The sequence below is a fragment of the Cynoglossus semilaevis genome, chromosome 8, assembly GCF_000523025.1.
Source record: "Cynoglossus semilaevis isolate Cse_v1.0 chromosome 8, Cse_v1.0, whole genome shotgun sequence".
Lineage (NCBI taxonomy): Eukaryota > Metazoa > Chordata > Actinopteri > Pleuronectiformes > Cynoglossidae > Cynoglossus > Cynoglossus semilaevis.
Genome location: NC_024314.1, coordinates 6569296 through 6588747, shown reverse-complemented (window position 1 = coordinate 6588747; position 19452 = coordinate 6569296). Strand labels below are relative to the sequence as shown.

The following is a 19452-nucleotide window of genomic DNA, read 5'->3' as shown; positions in this document are numbered from 1 at the left end:
CATAGAAAACAATAAATAGGAGTCTGTCTGTGTGAGTGTGTGTAGTGTCATACAGTGAGGACGGAGGAGGATGTCCCCAGGGACTGGAAGTGTGTAGAAAGGTAAAAAGTGCACGAGAGGTGAGGATGAACAGGCATCGTTTAAGTGGCGATGAGTCAGACTTGACAGTAAGAAGTAACAGGATGGTCACACATTTGTATCTCTCTCTCGTTTTGTTTGTGTGTGTGTGTGTGTGTGTGTGTGTGAATGTGAAAACTGTCCGGCTTCGGACACCTTCACTCCAGTGGGTTTTAAAGTATTCAACAAACACAAGTAGAAAGAAAATGATAAATGAGGAAAAAAGGACTGTTAAAAAAATGGAGAAGTCGTTCAAAGCTTTAAGTAAAGCCTAAAGTGCAGACCTAAAGTGTTCCTATTGGGAATTTACTCTGAAGAATTCCAGAAAAGGATTGTTGTTTTAACTGATGCTTTCACTTACTCAATACAACATACACACAAATTCAACCCTTTGGGTTCTTTTTTGCGCCTTCACTTGTTGTTGCTGCTTGGCCTTCAAACAGGTAGCTTTGCCCGTGTTTTTTGTATGATCAATGGGGGACATACATTTAAAGAAGGGGTGGAGTTACCTGACACGGAGATGTGCACTACGGGAGTCGTTTCCACCAACAGAGGTGACTCTGCATGTGTATGTGCCTATGTCACCGGACCAGGTCTGGGAGATATGGAGGGTACCATCTGCATCCATCCGCATGCGAGGAATAGACTGCACGTTGATCACGATGCCATCCTTATCCCAGACATGTCTAGAACAGAATGTCATTAGTCAGCTGAGATGTTGACACTGTCCTGTTCATCAATGCCAACTTCACTATAGACATTGTTACTATTTCAAAAAATAACAATAATAAAAATTTCCATCATACTTATATATCTATTGATCCATCCATCTCTACAATCACTACCTTTATCCTATGGTCAATAAGACATTTTTAAATGTAAAAATAAAAACAAACAGTTAACACAATAGAGCAGCCTTACTGTGGACGTGATATTAGTGAACTGAACTGGGAAACTTAAAAATCTGTCTATAATCATTTCAATCCAGACTCAGTAAACCAATACCATTATGTGTCAGTAAGAGCAAATGTAATTAAAAGTAATGACTAATAAATCCATAACTCATTAATCAGGTTACTGCAGTATCTTAATAACCCACTCCAATTAATCTCCTGGGTGAACAGCTTGGTGTATATTCAGTGATCACTTGCAGCCTGCTGCAGTCTAATAATATAAACTGATTTCTGTTCATTAGAGTAGGACAGTACACTTTTACAGTTTCTGCTGGATTTGACACCACAGTATGTGATCACACGATTAGCACTCACATCTTTTCTACCTGTGAAACAAACCTCAAGAAACACACAAAAATTATTCCTGTCAATATCCCCAGTTGACTAACAGCTATTTGACTTCCATTAAATTTGTTACAGCTAAATGGCAATGCAGAAATTACTATTAGTTAATTATTATGAACAGTTTCTCTAAAACTTTGAGTGCATTGCATTTTTGAGTACTGGTCACATCAATGGAAGAATTCAATAATCTGGGTTTTGCGTCATCTTTTGTTCAATGATAATCTGAGATGAACGTCAAAATCACAGCGTTTCATCTTCCTCTGTCTCTTCAAACTCTCCAGCAGAGAACATCCTAGCCCGCTGGTGGCTGCTCATCAAAACTACACAACACTAACGTCAGTAGCTTCCGATGAAGCCTCCTTCTTTGAGAGACAGAATGGTCTCTGGAGTGATGTTGGCTTTGGTGTTCAGTTATTCGTCTGCTGTGATAGTCTTGTGCTATCCTGGGTTGAACTGCAGTTGTAAACTAAAGGTGTGACACATATGTCTCATGTTTTAGTGCTGGCATATTTAAATCTTACAGACGGTGTCTGTGTGGACCTCTCACAACACTTCACAACTATTTCTCACCAAAATCCCAATATTAAACACTGGTGCAAGAAGGAAAGTTTTCTACTAATAGAGGTAGATCTATAAGCAGAACAAAGCTTTCTGTCTTTTATAGTTGTGTGTTCACAAATGTTTAACCACAGTAATAACTACTATAGTTATTATAGTATGTAGTATATATAGTAATAATAACTAGGTTAATTATTGTGACCAAGGCTTTACCTGACAGTTACACTAGGGTCATGTGTGACTCCGCAAGTCATGATCGCTTTAGTTCCTTTGATAACACTCTGGTCCTGGGGAGGGGTGGTAATCCTTGTACGAGCTACGGAAAGAGAAAGCGAGAGAGAGAGAGAGAGAGAATGAAAGATGAAGAAAAAAAAAGACAAAAAACAACCTGCAATATGTAGTTCTCTGAAAGAGGAACACAAAAGAGAAAATGACAAACGAATCTGAGAAAACTCATTTCGCTTGAAATGACATGCTGTGGTCTTTTATTTTGTTCCTTGATGACTACTCGCGGAGAACCACTCTGTAGTTGCACACCAGAGTGCCTCTCTATCCTAAAGAACTGAGGGCAGCTTTATTATTTTACAGCATTGGCCTGTTTTTCCAGCCTCTGCCAAAAAGACTCTAAATAAAACATCAACACTGTTAAGTGACTTCCTTTGAACGAGTGTGAAACGTTGCTGGGCAGCCTGATGCAAAACTTGTGCTTTAACTTGAATATAAAACATCCTGTTGTGTGTGCTCACCCCAGACCACCAGGTCAGCGGACGCCTCGTCAATGCCTCTGGAGTTGCTCGCCATGCACGTGTACGTTCCGGCATCAGAGATATGTGAGGGCGAGATGAGCAGGCTGCCTGATTCCAGGAGGGTGAACCTGGGCAGCTGGACAGAGCCACTGGCCAAAACATGCTCACCTGAAAAGAAAGAGAGGAAACAAGTCAGTAGATGGAAAGGACACAGGAGTAGAGAGAGGCGCAGCAGGAGGAGAAGGATTTCAGCCGAGCGGTTTCTTGATCTGCTATTGGGATGCAAACATAAAAAGCCTGGCACGCAGTAAACCCTGGTAAAGGAATCCAATCAGGCTTTATTTGTTAAGCCACAGCAGACTACGGTCCCATGTGTAATAGATAACAAACACCATAATCCCTAGGTGTGACGGTGCATATGTGTAGCACACACCTTTCTGCCATGTGATAGCCGGCCTTGGGGCCCCAGAGGTCTCACAGTGGAGGATGATGGACATTCCGTCAATCACTGTGCTGTCAGAGGGTCCGGCTGTGATGTTCGGGGCTATGCCTGAGGAAAGACAAACACACACAAACACAAGCACATTAGTGTATATGAAAAAGGAGAGCTCAGCTCAGTAACAAGAGAAGGTAAGAGGTTTATTGAGACGAGTGAATAACAGTCTCTGGCAGAACCCCAGCTCAAATGCTTTTTCTTTGTAAGCAGCAGTCAGCTGCATGACAGTGTTTAGTCACTGCTTTGTCCTTTTAATTCTTTGCGGATTGGCACAGACTTCACCTCAGAGCCAGTAACCGTCTACTACTGCTCTGTTTCTTATACGTCTGCTCCCACAGAGAGTAAGGATGAAGGGGGAGCAGTAGAGGAAAACCACTGAGGGAGAAGCACAGACAGAGAAGACAATATGTAGATAACTAAAATCCCTATCTGAGATATGCAATAAATCAAAGCTTTTATAGGATGACAGAAAACCATATCACTCCCCAAGGAAGGGAGGAGCAGGCGGAGACGGGAGTTTGTCATAGGAGTGGTGTTAATCTGAGGACAGAAAGAGTAGGACAGAAGCAGAAGCAGGGACATTAATGTTTTCAGGAAAAAGAGATGATAAGATTAGATTTAGGGAGTAGAGGAAAAGAGGAGACGGTGTGGGTGAGAGTGTGAGAGTGGTAGAAATGGAATGGGTGAGTTAGCGACGGGGGATATCATGAATTCTGATAATGCGGTGCAGTGCAGTGCAAAGGCACTGAGACAAAGTGAAGGAAATTAGATGTCAGGGAGAAGTCAAACGGATGCACAGCTAAAGTACAATCACCTGTGATTTGAACATTTCCGTCGACATGGAATAAGCACAGAAGAACTGCAAGAATTTCTTTGATGTGATCTGAATTTAATTGATGCAGACTTCATGGACTGTTAGTGTATAGCACACACAGGCTTTGTATGTGGTAAAGGCATATGAAATTAATAAACCCTTTGTTGTCCCTGAGTGGGACTGAATCTCCCTTGTGTGAAAAGATTAGATTAGGAAGGAAAACATGTAAGCAATAACACATTTCCTTGTTTCTGCAACAAATTTCTATTGGTTATCTTTTATTAAAGAGCTCTTACTGGTAACAGCCAGATATGTGTTGGTCTGAACTTCTCCTGCTGGATTTCTGGCAAAGCACTGGAACATCCCAGTGTCATCAGGCAGGAGGCCGTTGACCTGCAGGCTGCCTCCCAGCAGCACCCTGTACCTGGGTGTCTTCACTGGGTCGATGGGCAAAGCATCCTTGTACCAGACGATGTCAGGCTGAGGCACTCCTGCACAGAAGGAGGTTAAAAATATACAGCGAGACACACAAATACACATCGTATATTTATTGCATTGTTTTGATATTGTTCTGTCGTTAGTCTTAGTCTGTTAACTTTCTTCTTATTCCCCCCCAAAATAATTGTTGATGTTTAGTTTAGTTAGTAGTTTGGTTAGTTTATTGTGATCTTGTGGGATTCACCTGTCTAGACCAATTTTCTCACCATCACTTTATTCCGGAATAAACCAAATCCAGCCCACATATGCATTTTAATGTACGATGTTAAAACTAAGGCTTGTAATCTCTAATGGGGCAGAATGGTTGGGATTTTTAAAACCTCCTTTTTCAGTAGTGACATGTGAGGTTACAATAAAAGTTTTTTTTTAACACAATCCACACCAGTATAGATCTGAACTGTATATATGTAACATTTGTGAACTGAAAATCTGTTGCATATTGAGAAATCCACGTATGTTGTTGATTATATGGCTCGGACCAGATTGACACTGACCATAAATACCTAAAAATTAACCAAATACGTTGACTGTAACAGCAGGTTTATGTGAAGCTCCATGTTCTTTTTTCTGAGACATTGGAGGGAAGGCTTCTGAATTGGATCTCAGTGCCTGTTTTAAATTCTAGCAGCTGTCGTGTCACATATCTTACTTTTAAATCAGTGCTCACCTCGTGCCTGACAGGGGATGTCCACCACCTTCTCCATCTCGGCTGTAATGTGTTTGTCTGGTTCCTTTATAAACACTGGCGGCTCTGAGAGAATGCATGAAGAAGGAAAACAGGAGCATGAAGTATATTGATGTAACCGCTGGTGCTCAGAGAGTGGGCTGAATAATAAAAAAAGTGATTTCAGGGTATGAATCTCACAGGGCCTTAAACAATGTTCTATGCAACGCGTATAACCTGAACTATTATTGCCGTGATTTAAAAAAAAAAAAAAAAATGACATAGAGCGATGAAAAATTGAATTACACGGTGGTTGATTAAAGAAATCAGTAATTGGCGCTGTGTAATAGCATTAAACACAGGCCTGGTTAGAAGAAGTGGAGTGGAAACATTCAACACACCTCGTGCTTTCATTCACTTCACAACCTTGAAAACATCAAAGCGTCTGAGTGAAATGGAATGAGAGCAACTTAAGCAATGCTGTTAAACAGTTTCTTGAAGACTGAGAGCTTTAACAAAAATTATTTAGCCTCTCCACTGACTGCCCTGGCACAGCACAGACCTTGGTAAGAATCATAGATTGACTGTAAAGCTTCTCAGTCACCCAGGTCATCTCTCAACTCTCATCCAAGAGGCTTTTTCAGTAGAAGTCTCCTAGATGAGAGGTGAAAAATCTACCAGTCCAGTTGCTCTTGATGTAACTACTTTTAGAACGATAAATTGACATTCATCATATTCAAAATCAGACTCTGCTTAAGATGTCTGAAAAGCTACTTTGAAAAGCTAATGTTTTTGCTTTTTTGTTGAAATCTTTGTATTATAATGATAGTCAGATATTTAGCTTGGGAATATCAAAACAAACACAAAAGAATACAACGTCAAAAACCAAACACAGACTATATAAACTAAATAAAATATCTGCTCTTTTGGACTAAAAGAATGTGAAAAAAATGATGTGTTTATGTAGGACCAAGACGTTGACGGTTGTCGGTCTACGTTACTGCTGTGCTATGATGTATACAACAAGAAAAACTATGGTCATAGCTGTATGTGTTCATTGACAAACAATGTTCAGATTTTACTCACCCAGTACATGCAGATAAGCCGAGGCGCTGACTGAAGGCACACTGCTGCTGCGGAGAATGGCCTCACACTCGTAGTATCCAGAGTCACTCACCACAGGACTGAGGATGGTCAGCCTGCGGTTGAAATCGCTAAGACCGCTGTTCACCAACAGACCATTTTTACGCCAGGAGATGCTCAGCTTGATGAGAGGCCTGCAGAGGACATATAAATATGCTCAGAAGCACTGGAATAACATGAAGTATTTTTGTTTGTTGGATGATATGATGCAATGATAATTCTCTAGGGAAAAAAGGCATCAATGTTGTATTAAATAAAACAGTTAGATGACCAGCAGACAGCTTTTATTCATGTTTTTGTGGTTTGAGATTAAGGGAAAAAACATCTAAATAATTCTGTAAAATCCAGATACATATGTCAGGGAGTCACAGCATTTGCAGCCTTACTGGATTCTGCAAGTAGGAAGATGCTTTATCCTTGCAAATGTGAGCACAAATGATGATCGGTATGTAGTCCTTCAGGCAAGTGTGCACAGAATATAAAAAAGTATATGTACAGCATGCAGTGACGTTGTGATGGCAGCTCTGCATGTACATGCAGGAACAACATGTGTGAAAGTGGATAGTATATATTCTGCACAGGTTTCATAGGTTTCCACCTCTGCAGGTCATATGTAATCACATTTGAATCACTCATCTTTTGTACACTCCAGCTTCATTTCATTTAGGCTAACCTCCAAGTAAACATTTAGCAAATTCTACCGTAGTTTTAGAGAAACATAAAATCTATGTTGAGGCTTTTCAGGATTAACTGTTGTCTTAATAAGGATAGAATAGAATTTTGCCATTATACAAATATAACAAAATTTAGATGTCTCTCAAAGCTCCTGACAACACAAATAATGAATACAAATAAATAAATAAAATATTAAAAACACAGAATCCATGATTATTCTTTTTTAGTATTTATTTTGTCTATTTCTCTTTCTAGAAATTGTCCGAGTAACAGGTTAAGCTAACAGTATGACACAACTTGTTCTGATAATGAATAATGTTGTATTTTTCCATGAAAAAAAATCTCCCGTGGCGTTTGACCTTGAATGATTTGAGCAAACCGACTGTTCAACAAACAAGTCCATAAGCAAGTTTACCTGGCATTGGCCACACACTCCATTGTGACCTCTGAGGTGCCTGAGACCACACTCGTGTTCCTTGGAGGGATGACGATGGTTGGAGCAATTGGGTCGGCAGGACCACCGACATCTGGACACAGACACAGGTATAAATATTTGCACAAAAGGGTCAGAGAGGCGAAACACTGTTTAATTAAATAATTAAATACAGTTCCATCTCCATTTTATGGAGCAGATCTCTCTATAAGCCAGGGTACAATAACACAAATGCACATGTGCACGGACATCCACCTTTTTATATAGAAAATCATTTATGTCTCTACGTGATTGCTTGCGTATGATTTGTGAGCATCAGAAACCGATGTCAGACTGTGTCACTAAGAGCAGGAAAAGTGTGTGAGTGTGCAAGTGTGTGTGTGTGCTGTCTGAGATGTGTCATGGCTGTGATATACTCACACTGATCCATCAATCCTATCATGCCCTAGGAGTGTGCTCATGGCTGCACATGTCAGATGTAGCTACAGGGGCTGTCAAGGCCCATTCTTACAAATCTTGAACCATTAGATGCAGTGCACAGCAGCCTTAAATACAGTCCAACACACACGCACACCGTAGATGTCCACGGTTTGACTGCTTGTCACAGGCACACTGCAGCTACATTTCTCCAATGTGTTAATAGAATAGTTTATGTTTTGACATACACTTGACTTACATGCAGTAAGAATACTGATGTCATTCTTATGTATACCAAGTCTGCTTTTATATTTCAGACCGGTCAGTCAAGGCTCCAGGAACCCAAGTGTTAATGCCTGTGCCCACTGCAGTTAATCATCAGTAAACCAGCTATCTGAGGGACACGTGGAAATTTGGTATTCTATTTATGTTAGGTATAAGACCACCTTTTCAACCACCACAACTAAAGTGTCAGAGACCAAACAGACCATCTTTGAGTCTTCTTGAATTTCAAATTGACCTTTAACACCTAATTTTGAGTGGACCACGAACAGCACATTCCTCGTTAGGCTTCTCCTTGTCTTTGGCTACTACCAGGTCTTGAGCCAGTTACTGCAGGAGCCAAGAGCTCATGGGAAGAGCAGTGTCAAAGGCGTCACTGGAGGAACAGCTGCTGTAGCAGATACTGACAAATATACGCACACATACAATAAAAAAGCAAGCAGTCACTCAAACGTGTGCGAACTTCAGTGCTGGCCCTTCCAGCAGCCTGGAAATTTGTGTGCAGTGTATAGGATACATGTAAATGCATGACATGTTTCCACCAGACCTGCTGGGCTTAGACCTCCCGCTGAGCCCTCTGTTGAACCTGTGTGAGTGTGTGAGCGAAAGAGAGTATGTGTGTGTCCTAGCACTACTATAATCAACTCTTCTACATACGTGCCAAAGGCTATTTCTGCTACCTTGTGTTGTCAACTTTAATATCAAACCCTCACCCTCCTTTTTCACTTCCATAGTGAAGTCCAGTCCACCATGTCATAAGATACTGTCTGTCAGGTTTCATCTTATATTTCACTCTGCTGAGCCGGAGCCAACTGAATTGGTTATGATTTGTGTATCTTGTGTTTTTTTTTGTGTGTGTTGTTATTGTCAGAGCTACAGCTGCTGGTGAATATTAAGAAGCATCTGGCAGCAGTACAGTCTGTCTGTGCCACTGTCTCTGCAGCTTCTCCTCCCTCTGTGTGCATGTTTGCAACACTGTGTGACTGTAGCTACATATAGATTTAGTACAATGACAATGAATGTAATCAAAAGCTGAGTCTCTCAGGTGTCTCACGGTTGTGGCAGATGGATCTAAATCTTAAATCTGTGGAAATGTGAAATGTTATTTTAGTGAATGCCCTTAAAATAAAGGGCCCTTTATGATGCCACACTATGTTATACACTCATTTGATAAAGGGAAATTACTGTTATGAAGTAACTGTTCTTGGAATAAGGTTTAAGGTAAAAAATAGGTCTAACCTTGTATCTGGCTTTGGGCTGTCAATTAATTATTATATTTATTCTGAGTAAGTGCATAGTTTCAATATTTGCAATTCAAATGTACCTTGAGAAAAATTCTTTGAATTTTTATCACTCTTATAAACACAGGGGTAGACAAATATTCTTGTTTCAAGCAAACATTTGTTTGTTGTTATTGCAATGATCTAAGGGTCTCTTAGAGATGTTGGTCTATGGGTAAAGTACAGTAGGACTACTATGTTTTGTTTGACATACAGTATGTTGTCAAAAAAAGCTTGTTGTTTTGAAGTATTCATCTCATCATCTGAAGTACTCAGTGGTAACTTCCTTCACATTGCCCCCCTTAATCTTAATCTTAAAAACTCAATATTATTGCCTTATCTTCTACCGCCCTGATGATATCATGGTGCTTGTTTTGCAGACATTAGGTGCTGACTTACTCTCTACTGACAAGGTGATGGGCTGGCTTGTCTTGTTCTCTCCGTTCTTGTCATTTACAGCTTGGACATAGTAACGTCCGGCATCTGGGGCCACAGTAGACAGGATAACCAGTGTGTTGTCCAGTGTGATGGCACTACAGAGGGGACAAAAAAAAGAAAAACACACACACACAAAATAAGTTCACCACCAGAAGAAAAACACAAAGAAAAGTCAGTGCATGGGTGAAACCTGGAGAGGTTGGCGTGAATGTCAAAGAAAACTCAGAAAAAAAACCTATAACATAGCAGAATAGACTGCCTAATTAGTGTTAAGTCTAGTTTGTGTCACACTACATCCAACGGCTGAAAAGAGCATTAAACGTTTAATTACACTGTTCAGGCAGCATTAGGTTCATCGATCTACAACGTGTAAACACTTTGTTGGCGCTGACTGTGCACAGAAGAAATATTGACATATCTCCATGGTTCATACTTTTCTTGATTGTTCGCCCAGAAAAGTGTTAGCGTTGCATTAAAACATGAGCTTTTAATTGGATATCTGTAGCCCCACTGATCCTTTGGTCAGTGTTTTGGCAGACAAATAATATTTGTCAGAAAACTACAGCGTCTTCACACTTGGATGTTGAAGCAGTGTCTGGATAAATGAGTTTACGTTGTTTTCTTTTCCTTCAGGTTGAGCTAATACCTGGTGTGTTGTCTCTATCACAGCATTACTTTGTCTTTCACTTATCTATGCAACGGTGAGAAAGAAATTCTCAACTCTAATTCTAAGAACTAATTTTACAGCCCTATTGATATTGTTTAAAATCAATATTTTGTTATTACTTCTGAGTGGTTGACAATTCAGATGTAAATGGTGTGTTCTGAATGGATGCTCTCCTAATCATATATCCTTTCCCTTGGCACTATACCTTTATCTGCTGCTCCCTTCCTTTCTCTGTCAATACTGCCTTGTGTCCTCCAGTCAGTCAGTCATGATCATAATTGAGTATTTTACAGTAAATTATATTTTTTAATGTCCAATATTTCATTATTTTTCGTGATAAAACCCCCAACATTAAACAGTAAAATTATAGCAAAAAATAAACTAAAAGACATCGCCGGTAGCTTTGTTTACCTAGAGGAGATCGAACACTGCATTGAGCATGCTCTTCTGTTCCTCACGCTGTATCTCCCTTTGTCTGTCCGACACTCGTTCACTTTGCACCGTTAAATACGTTTGTGCTCTTGTGTTTGGTGAAGGTTGACCCTAATTTAACGCCCTACGATGCCTCCTAAACGCTCTGATAATCTTCTCATTCTTCTGTTACGAAGCCCAACCGAAGACGCTGACACAGACGACAGTTAACCTTTATTTTTCTTTACAATAATCTTCACTCCTGCGCTGTGCCCGGCTTTCACATACACTTCACCCGTCCGTCTTGGCTAGTATGCACTTCTCCGTCCACTGCTCCTCTCCTTGGTCCCAGCTCCTACTGGTCTAAGGAGAGGCTTGATTACTCCAATTGCGCTCACCTGCGTCCGGAGCTGCACCTGCGTCGCCTCTCCGGTTCTCTACTTCTCCTGCAGATGAGCGCTAACCTCCGCCACACCCCCAATGTGCATGTACATTGAATTTTAATTTTTTTTTTTTTTTTTTATAATTAGAATGTATTTAACATTGTTTTTCGATTGTCGATTAGTTTATTTATCTACGTAATATAATAATTATGTCATATTTCCATAATACAACTAATTTGTGTATATAATTGTGTAGAAAAGGGTAATACAGTCTAGGGTTGATAACAGTGTGTGTGTGTGTGTGTGGAGGGGGAGGGAGATAAATGTGGGTAAATATATACGTAAATAATATAAAAACTATTTCGCGGATTTTCCTTGGGTCTTGTAATGCAACTACCACGATAGTATAAGAATCTTTACTAAATGTGATGATTTAATCTGCTCTTAGACTAATTCAGTAGAGAAATGACCCCATTGGAAAGGGTTATATAGGAAAATGGATACATTTACTTTAACACTGAGGTGATATTCTACTTACTGTAATAGGAGTGAGGTTATTTGCCCAGAAATTTAGCACTGTTGGTTCTAACGGTTATGGCTGCCACTTTTTTGCTCTATGGTGTTGCAGTTGTATTTTCATCTTTGACATTTTGTCTACAGCTCCTATGGTATTTGCAGTGATAAATCAGTAATAACGGTAATTCTTACGATCAATACCAAACACAGAGCAACATTCTAGTCTGACCCACTGCTCCTGCTACAACCTCCTCCTCTGACCTGACCTTCATCTCATCCATGGGGGGTTTAACCCCCTGCTGTTCCTTATCTGGAAAGCAGATCCATGAACCATGAAGTGAGAAAATAAAAGATTCAAATAGAAACTACATAAAAAGTAAAGGGTACCTAAAGCTAGTGCTTAGCTCAAATTACAGCTGCAGAGCAGTAAAGATGAGAGATTATACACAGCACAGTGTCAAATGCTGTGTACACTGCATTAAGCCTCCTGTGCAGTTTGCCTTTACAGTATGACTTATGAAATCCTTCCCCAGAATGATTGATTTTCAAATATTTGAAAGCAGCCCCAGTCACCAGGCTCATTTGGGATTCCCCCTGGATGCTGGGACAGAAAACACTCCTCCTAAAGTGGCTGGCAGGCCGAAACGGCTGCAGCTTATGATCTGGGCTAAATATTTAATGTTAGCTTGCTGGAGCAGTGACATCCAGGATGCACAGCTATGAATTATGGATCCCTTCGGGGATCTGGGCATAACGGAACTGTCCAAAGTGCTGAATGAATCCCAGGTGATATTCTAGGACCTCTACTGAAATAGGGACAATATCCAAGGCTTAACATTCTCACCTGCCATTTAAGAAATACCTCGGTGTGAATACAATATAGTTCAAAGTTTTGTGAGGAACAATATTACATTTACCCAGGGGAGGCAGTATGCTAAGTACTGCGTAAAATGTCTTTACCCTCTCCTACAAAAGCAACAAACAAGATCATTTTCCAAGCACCTGCAAAACTTAAATTTAGTTTATGTTTCCCAATCATTGACAAAAAGTCCTGATTTCCTCAATGTTATTCAGAGAAGGAGATTTTTTTTTTTCCTTCGACAGTTGATTTTAATGTGCATCCCCACTGAGCTTTCTTCCCCACAGCGTGCAATCAGTGTTGCTACAGTGGCGGTCACAGAAAAAGCTGCACGGCGTGTTCGTCAGATATAACACCTCCCAATACTCCCCCAGGCCAGAAGGATCAAAGACCACATGAAGTAGGAAGAAATTAAAAATACGTCAATTACCCAGAATGGCTCTTGTGCACACCAAGGGAGCAGGAGCAAAGAGTTTGGATAAAATAGGTAATGAAAATTTTCACTCCAGCATCCTCAAGCAATTTTTTTTAGCATGTTGCGTGTTCTTATCTTGTCTCATTTGCTGTCTGAGTGCCTTTTGGTCAATCGTCTCTCCACTGTCCCACCGGCATTGTAAGCAGCTGCCTGATGATTGCTTGTAAGGCTTAGCACATGTGCAGTGTGGCACTGGAATTCATCAAAACACAGAACTGAGGCATTTGTACAAATTAGATGAGTGAACATGTCTCTGTCTGTGTCTCTATTTTTTTTTCTTGTTTGACACTTTCTCTCCATGTCTGGCAACATTTTTTTCCTTTTCAGTTATTATTCTCTAAAATGTGCTGCGGTGTACAAAAAGGAAAGTCTGGTAGAACGGACAGCTGCTTGAAACATTTGGCCGCCTATTTGCAACCCAGGATTTGCTTGTAGCAAGGATCAGTATTAATCCTTGAAGGAACAGAACATCAAGACTTACTTTCCTGTGACTGTCAGTTTTACACTGAAGTAAAATCAATGTTTACACAGCGCCTCCTACATGAGGTTTCTTTTATTTACTCTGTTTTATGTAACAGATTGGAACTTTAAAGCTTCACTTACCAGTGAAGGTTTTGTCTTTCATGTAATTATTACAGATGTATAAAATGTTACAGTACAAGCTAAAAAAAGGCAGGAATTTCTTTCCTGTGAGTTACTGTATATCCCCTGAGTTTAGGCAGACAAAGGTCGGGTTTTGGACAACCAGTGTAAAACCAAACCTCACCAAACAACATTGTGCCCTACTGCAGCTTTGTCAACCCTTAAAGTGATTCTTGGTAGTGGTAAACGCTCAGTAGGTGGTGATGCTGTCAAACACCTGCAGAGTTGTGAGTTTGATTTCAGAGTATGCTATATGCCGCCTCAGGCAGATGATATAGCCTGAACTGTAAATACAGTAGCTTTGAGTGGTCCTTAGGAGTAGAAAAGTTAACATCTGTAAAGATGCTGCCTTGTGCTCTTGTTTTTTTTTTTTTCAGGTTCCACTGTATTTTGCAAGTGACCATGGCCTATAAAAATCCAAGAGTGGACTGTGGTTATTAACTGAAACATTATATTTTAATGTCACAAGAGATCATATTGTAATTATTTAAGGTAATTTGATGGTATAATCAGGAAGGCCATCACCATTCACCAACCCCAGCAAACAAAGCTAAATGTATATACAGGATATGTTTAAATCTCTAGACTGCTCTAATCAAATGGCTAAATGTATATACAGGATATGTTTAATTTGTTGTGTTAAATTTCATACATTAGATTTTTATAAAAACAATATCACTGTTGATATTGTTTTATACCGATAAACGTTGCTGTTTTCAAACCCACTCTCCCACAAATACACAAAAACAGCAGCTGCCCCTTTTTGTAGGTCAATAAGGGCCTAACCTGACTCCAAGACTCAGAGCTCCATTATGTGTAGACAAGTGGCCCTGGTCCACTGATGGTCTCCCTCAGGACAGGAGAAGATGGAAAGAGGTCTGAGGTATCAAGTGTCTTAAGGTATGAGTCAAGCCCGGACCAGCGGACCGATGATGGTAGAAGGAAGCCAAGGCAAGAAAGAGGAGCAGAAGCAAGAAGCAGGCAGCATGGCCTTTTGCTCAATGAACCTGAAATGAAAAAACAGGAGCTCCTGGGGATAGAGAGAGATGGACGCACACAAGAGAGATGGGAAAAAGTGAGAGAGTGTTGTTCAAAAAAACAGGCACTTGTTTTCTTACCAGGGGCAAGGACTAGAGATTTGTGTCTCAGTGTTCTTTGTCTGCTTTCTTATCATTCTTGGTGAGTTATGAATCAGATAAGTAACCAAATAATACATGTGTAGTCTCTTTGAACTTTGAACAAATAATATGGCTGTCAATTTACAAATTTGAATCTGATAAATCTTAGGCTGGCTGTGAATAATCCACAACAATTGACAACACTAGTAATCATAATTCAAAATGATAATCATATTTTCGGACTGTAGGTAGTTCCAGTGTATAAGTCGCAGCAGTCAAAAATGCATTATGAAGAAGAAAAAAACATATATAGGTCGCTCCAGCCAGCTTGAGTGCCCCCTAGTGGCTGTCAGTGTGAAAATAACAAACATGTAAAATTATATATTTAACATATAAGTCACACCCAGCCAAAGAATGAAAAAAAGTGCGACTTATCGTCCGGAAAATACGGTAATCATGGATTAATCAACATTCCTAGTATTCTGTATATTGTATTTCATTGTATTTCATTCACACCTGTTACGCAAATGATGACATTATTCATATGGAAAAATGTCAAAAAATATTTTCTAGTAAAGTGTAACTTTAAAATTTATCCTAATAGAGTTGGTGAATTTTAATCATTACTCCGATTGGTGGCTTGAGTCAAATCAAGTCAGTGTTTTGTTAATTTGGGATAAAACAAAGCAACTGATAAAAAGAAAAAAACTGATTCTGTTTTGTGTTTTTTAAATACTACTATTGGATTGTATTATCTACAAGATAAGGAAGGAGTTAAAAATCAAAATATCACAGTAGGTATAAACTGACTGAAACGTTTAACTATTACTTAAATAACAGCTCAGGCTGTGGATCTTAAGTACTGAATTCATGCAATTATTCACTGAAGACTCTATACTGCACTGCTGTAACTGCTTCTCCTTGACGCCCTGCCCATTTAACCTGCATGTTGTTGGGCTCATGAGTAATGGTGGGCCATTGGATGCAGGGAAATGCAGAGGAAGAGCTCTGCTAGTCACTGGCCCTGGTGACTAATGGGGAATCCATAGCACACTGACAGAAACCTCGCATCACAGGCAGAGGCCATTAACTGATCAGTGGCTACAGCAGATTACTCAAGGCAATTACAATGGGTGTGTGTCAGTGATGTCCTCCTCCCCGACTCCTCCGGGTCAGACTTCTCCATGTTCTGTCTTAAAAGACACTTCCACAAAGATGCTTTCAGTGTACAGCAGATAAATCCATGGCAAAGTCTCAATGGAAGGTTTCTATAAGAGAAAACCAGGAAGTGGGCAGTAAACTGTGTTTAGAAGTGAAATACTGAGGGGATATACCTACAATTCTTGGCGATATATATATTTACTGCAGCTGTGCATAATCTGATTATACACCACATTAAGTCTTAGAAATAACACCACAAATCACACCAGCCAAATAGAAAAGATCCTGCCAAAAGCATTTTCCATTCAATAAGGAAAGATTAATGACTGTTAGTACTAAATAAGTTCTCTAAATTCTAACACAGCAAAGACAGTAGGAGCCTGGTTGAACAGAACCATCCCGGTGACTCTGGGCCACTTTCTTTAACTACAAATTTCCGCCTTGCTTCCCAGTTTCTTCAGCCTATGCAGTAAAGGAGACAGTCCACCAGCAGGATATTAACCATTTCAATTAATTTTCATGAAAAATACATAAAGTTGGCTTTGAAGATGCCTGCTTTGATTGTAACTACAAGTTACAGTTGGGTTTGGAGGCCAGAGGTTTAAACGGCCAGCTCCCTGTCTGTGTTTTAGTCTTGATGAAAAGAAACAAAAATGTTTATACTGGTTGCTGTCAGATGTAATTCTGGTAATATATATATATACATATACATATATTTATATATATATATATAAATGTGTGTGTGTGTGTCTATACTGCGAAAAAAATTCTGAGAGACTAATTCCTTTCTATTTTAACACAGTTCTGTTGTTGTGGGGACCAATGATCCAACATTGGCACAGTTTTCCATTGTTCATGTTTAATATATCACTTCTAGTGCAATGGAACATGACCTGTATGCTAATGACCACTTTATGTTCTATGAGTACTTTCTAACACATCTCTGGCTATCTTAAGTATCAGTCCTCTGACCAGTAATGTCAGACTAATATATGAAATTGAGCAGATCTTTTACTGTTTACACATTTGGCCATAAAAAAAGGAAGAAAGTATTTCCTGTTAACAACTGCAAGGTTCATCTTTAGGCCTATATCTGTTGTGTTAAAGTCTAGTGACTTATATCAACAGTTCTTTAGTAACACTTTAATCCACATCATTATTCATTATATTACAATGCCATTGGCCAGAAAGGGGGGAAAATATGTATATTTTCTCACAGTCACAAATGCCAACCCTGTAGTGATGTTATAAAAAGGTGCCATCAACTTCAGATAGCGTCCTCCTCCTGGGACCGGGATTTCTTTTTATATCAGTCCATTAAATGAGTAATTCTGAATGCATTTACATGTAAATGAACTTCCTCGTTGTGTTCAGCTGTTTGAAGAATAAGCCAAGCAGAATTTAAGAGAATAAATTGTACAATTTGAATCTTTTTGATCTTTTTAGACAAAGTACCGAATCTTGTTGTTTTGGTAACGTTTGCATAGAAATGTATACTTGTGCCTATTTAAAGTATTTCTTTGTTTTTTAATTATTCAGAAAAACTTTATCTGCTATTTCACATTAGAGGCCAATAATGCCTTTCTTCTCAGCATCACAATTTTGGGGATTCTATACTTCTGAAACCAAGCATCCTTTTTAAGGTTGCAGAGTTTGTTAACTCACCAGGGATCTCACACTTATGGGCGCAAACCTCCTGTTGAGTTTGACAGCCCTGCCCTGGACAGTCCAGCAGCCCATGACTGGACCACAGAGTACTATGAGAAAATCTACATCAACACAAAAAGGGTCAAAACATAAAATACTCCATACAGAAAGAACCAGTAGTTACATATGCAGTAAGACACTGTACTAATTGCTGTAAGACCCTCTCACCCTCAGGTTAGACTAGTGCCTCAACTCAGCATTATGTTTCCCCTCACTCGGCACACTAACACATCAACATATCAACAGCAGACACACCCATACAGAGCTGCCATGATTAGTTTGTCAGATTCATAGAAAAAATCAGATGTGTTGACAGTGTGTGTTCGAATAGAATATGGGCGAGGCCAGTTCCAATCACATGGACCTGTGATGCATTTTATTGCCAGGTGTCAAAAGCCATACATCTAGCAGGACACGTGTGATCACATCACACAAGACAGATGTTGATACCAGGTCTGAAGAGAAGGCTTTGACGCAGAGCAGTTGTCAAGATGAAAATGTAATCAGACATCAACAAGAGATGTACAGCGTCTTCTCCGTTACATTCTCTGTAGATGATTACCACAGTTATTCTTGATCTCACAGCACACCTCCATTCCCATTTGTCAAGGTGTGATTAAGTAGCACACACAGAAAAGTAGTAAGACGAACTCCCGGGGAGGCAGCAAATTAAAGTTATGACACCTGAAAAAGTATAGCAGAAGCAGAGGACAATGAACAGGGACAGAAAAGGAGGACAAATCCTGGGAGGGGAAAAGTGGAAGCGATAATCTAAGATGAAGTCTAAGAATTCAAAATAATAAAAGCTTATCCTCCGACATTCAACTCAGACCTCATGCTTCCATCACTGCTATTTGACACTGTAACAAGGCACATGGAGCTCATGATAAGCAGTTGTACAATTAGTACAAGACATAACAGCCTTGGTGATGATGTTTAGAGAGACCGCACAGCTGGAACTGGCTCTGGAGAGAGTCCTTGGTAAAAGCCTTCATCAAGGTAACATTTGTTTGTGCTTCAGTGCAGATCTCTCACTTTGGCACTTCCTCAATGTTACTCACTAGTAGGAGTCATCACTACTGGCACAAATCAAATTCAATTAAATGATTTTCAATAGGAAGAAAAAAGGCCGTCTGTTATCAGCCGGGCTCATTTGCACACAGTGACCTTGGTGCTGAGGGTGGAATTAGCATTCTCATAGTTTGCATGGAGTAACTAAGGAGGAGAAGAAAGAAGAAAAAAGAAAGAAAACAGTACACACAGTGGGTGGCCTACAACAGAGACAAAAAGGAGCGTGTCAGAGTAAGAGAGAGAATTATGTAGACAAAGAAAATAAATGAGACATGAAAAGAGCAAGACGGCCCGGAAAGAGAGAAATGTAAAACTAATGGTGAGTTAAAAGAGTTCTGAACTTGAATTATTTGCTAGACATCTTCGCCCAAAACCGTCAGTATAACAATTCAGAAAAATCCTTATGAATAACTTTTTCAAAAAGACAGAATACAGTAGACCCTCTGTGAACACACAGTTAAATCTATCCTAAAAGAGACCAAAATTAAAAAAAGACAATGTGACCCACACACTTTACGTTAACAACCAGTTTTTCAGCTTAAAGTAGGTAAAAATTACAATTTAAAATCATTGTAGAGCCACA

General features: G+C 39.7%; 1 protein-coding gene across 4 annotated transcripts in view; it reads right to left on the bottom strand.

The window, feature by feature from the left end:
* Window positions 1-19452, bottom strand: part of sdk2b (sidekick cell adhesion molecule 2b) — a 205066-nt gene that overhangs the window by 40666 nt on the left and 144948 nt on the right. For 3 of the 4 annotated variants that reach the window (XM_008314341.3, XM_008314342.3, XM_025057758.1), the window contains exons 5-13: window positions 9821-9954; window positions 7425-7536; window positions 6278-6468; window positions 5195-5278; window positions 4326-4520; window positions 3153-3269; window positions 2720-2887; window positions 2187-2289; window positions 627-803 (exon numbers count right to left, since the gene is read on the bottom strand). In XM_008314341.3, the coding sequence (XP_008312563.1) occupies window positions 627-803; window positions 2187-2289; window positions 2720-2887; window positions 3153-3269; window positions 4326-4520; window positions 5195-5278; window positions 6278-6468; window positions 7425-7536; window positions 9821-9954 (1281 nt within the window). Of the gene's footprint in view, window positions 1-626; window positions 804-2186; window positions 2290-2719; window positions 2888-3152; window positions 3270-4325; window positions 4521-5194; window positions 5279-6277; window positions 6469-7424; window positions 7537-9820; window positions 9955-10937; window positions 11431-19452 lie in introns of those variants that run through there. The other variant, XM_008314343.3, reaches the window with a different exon arrangement.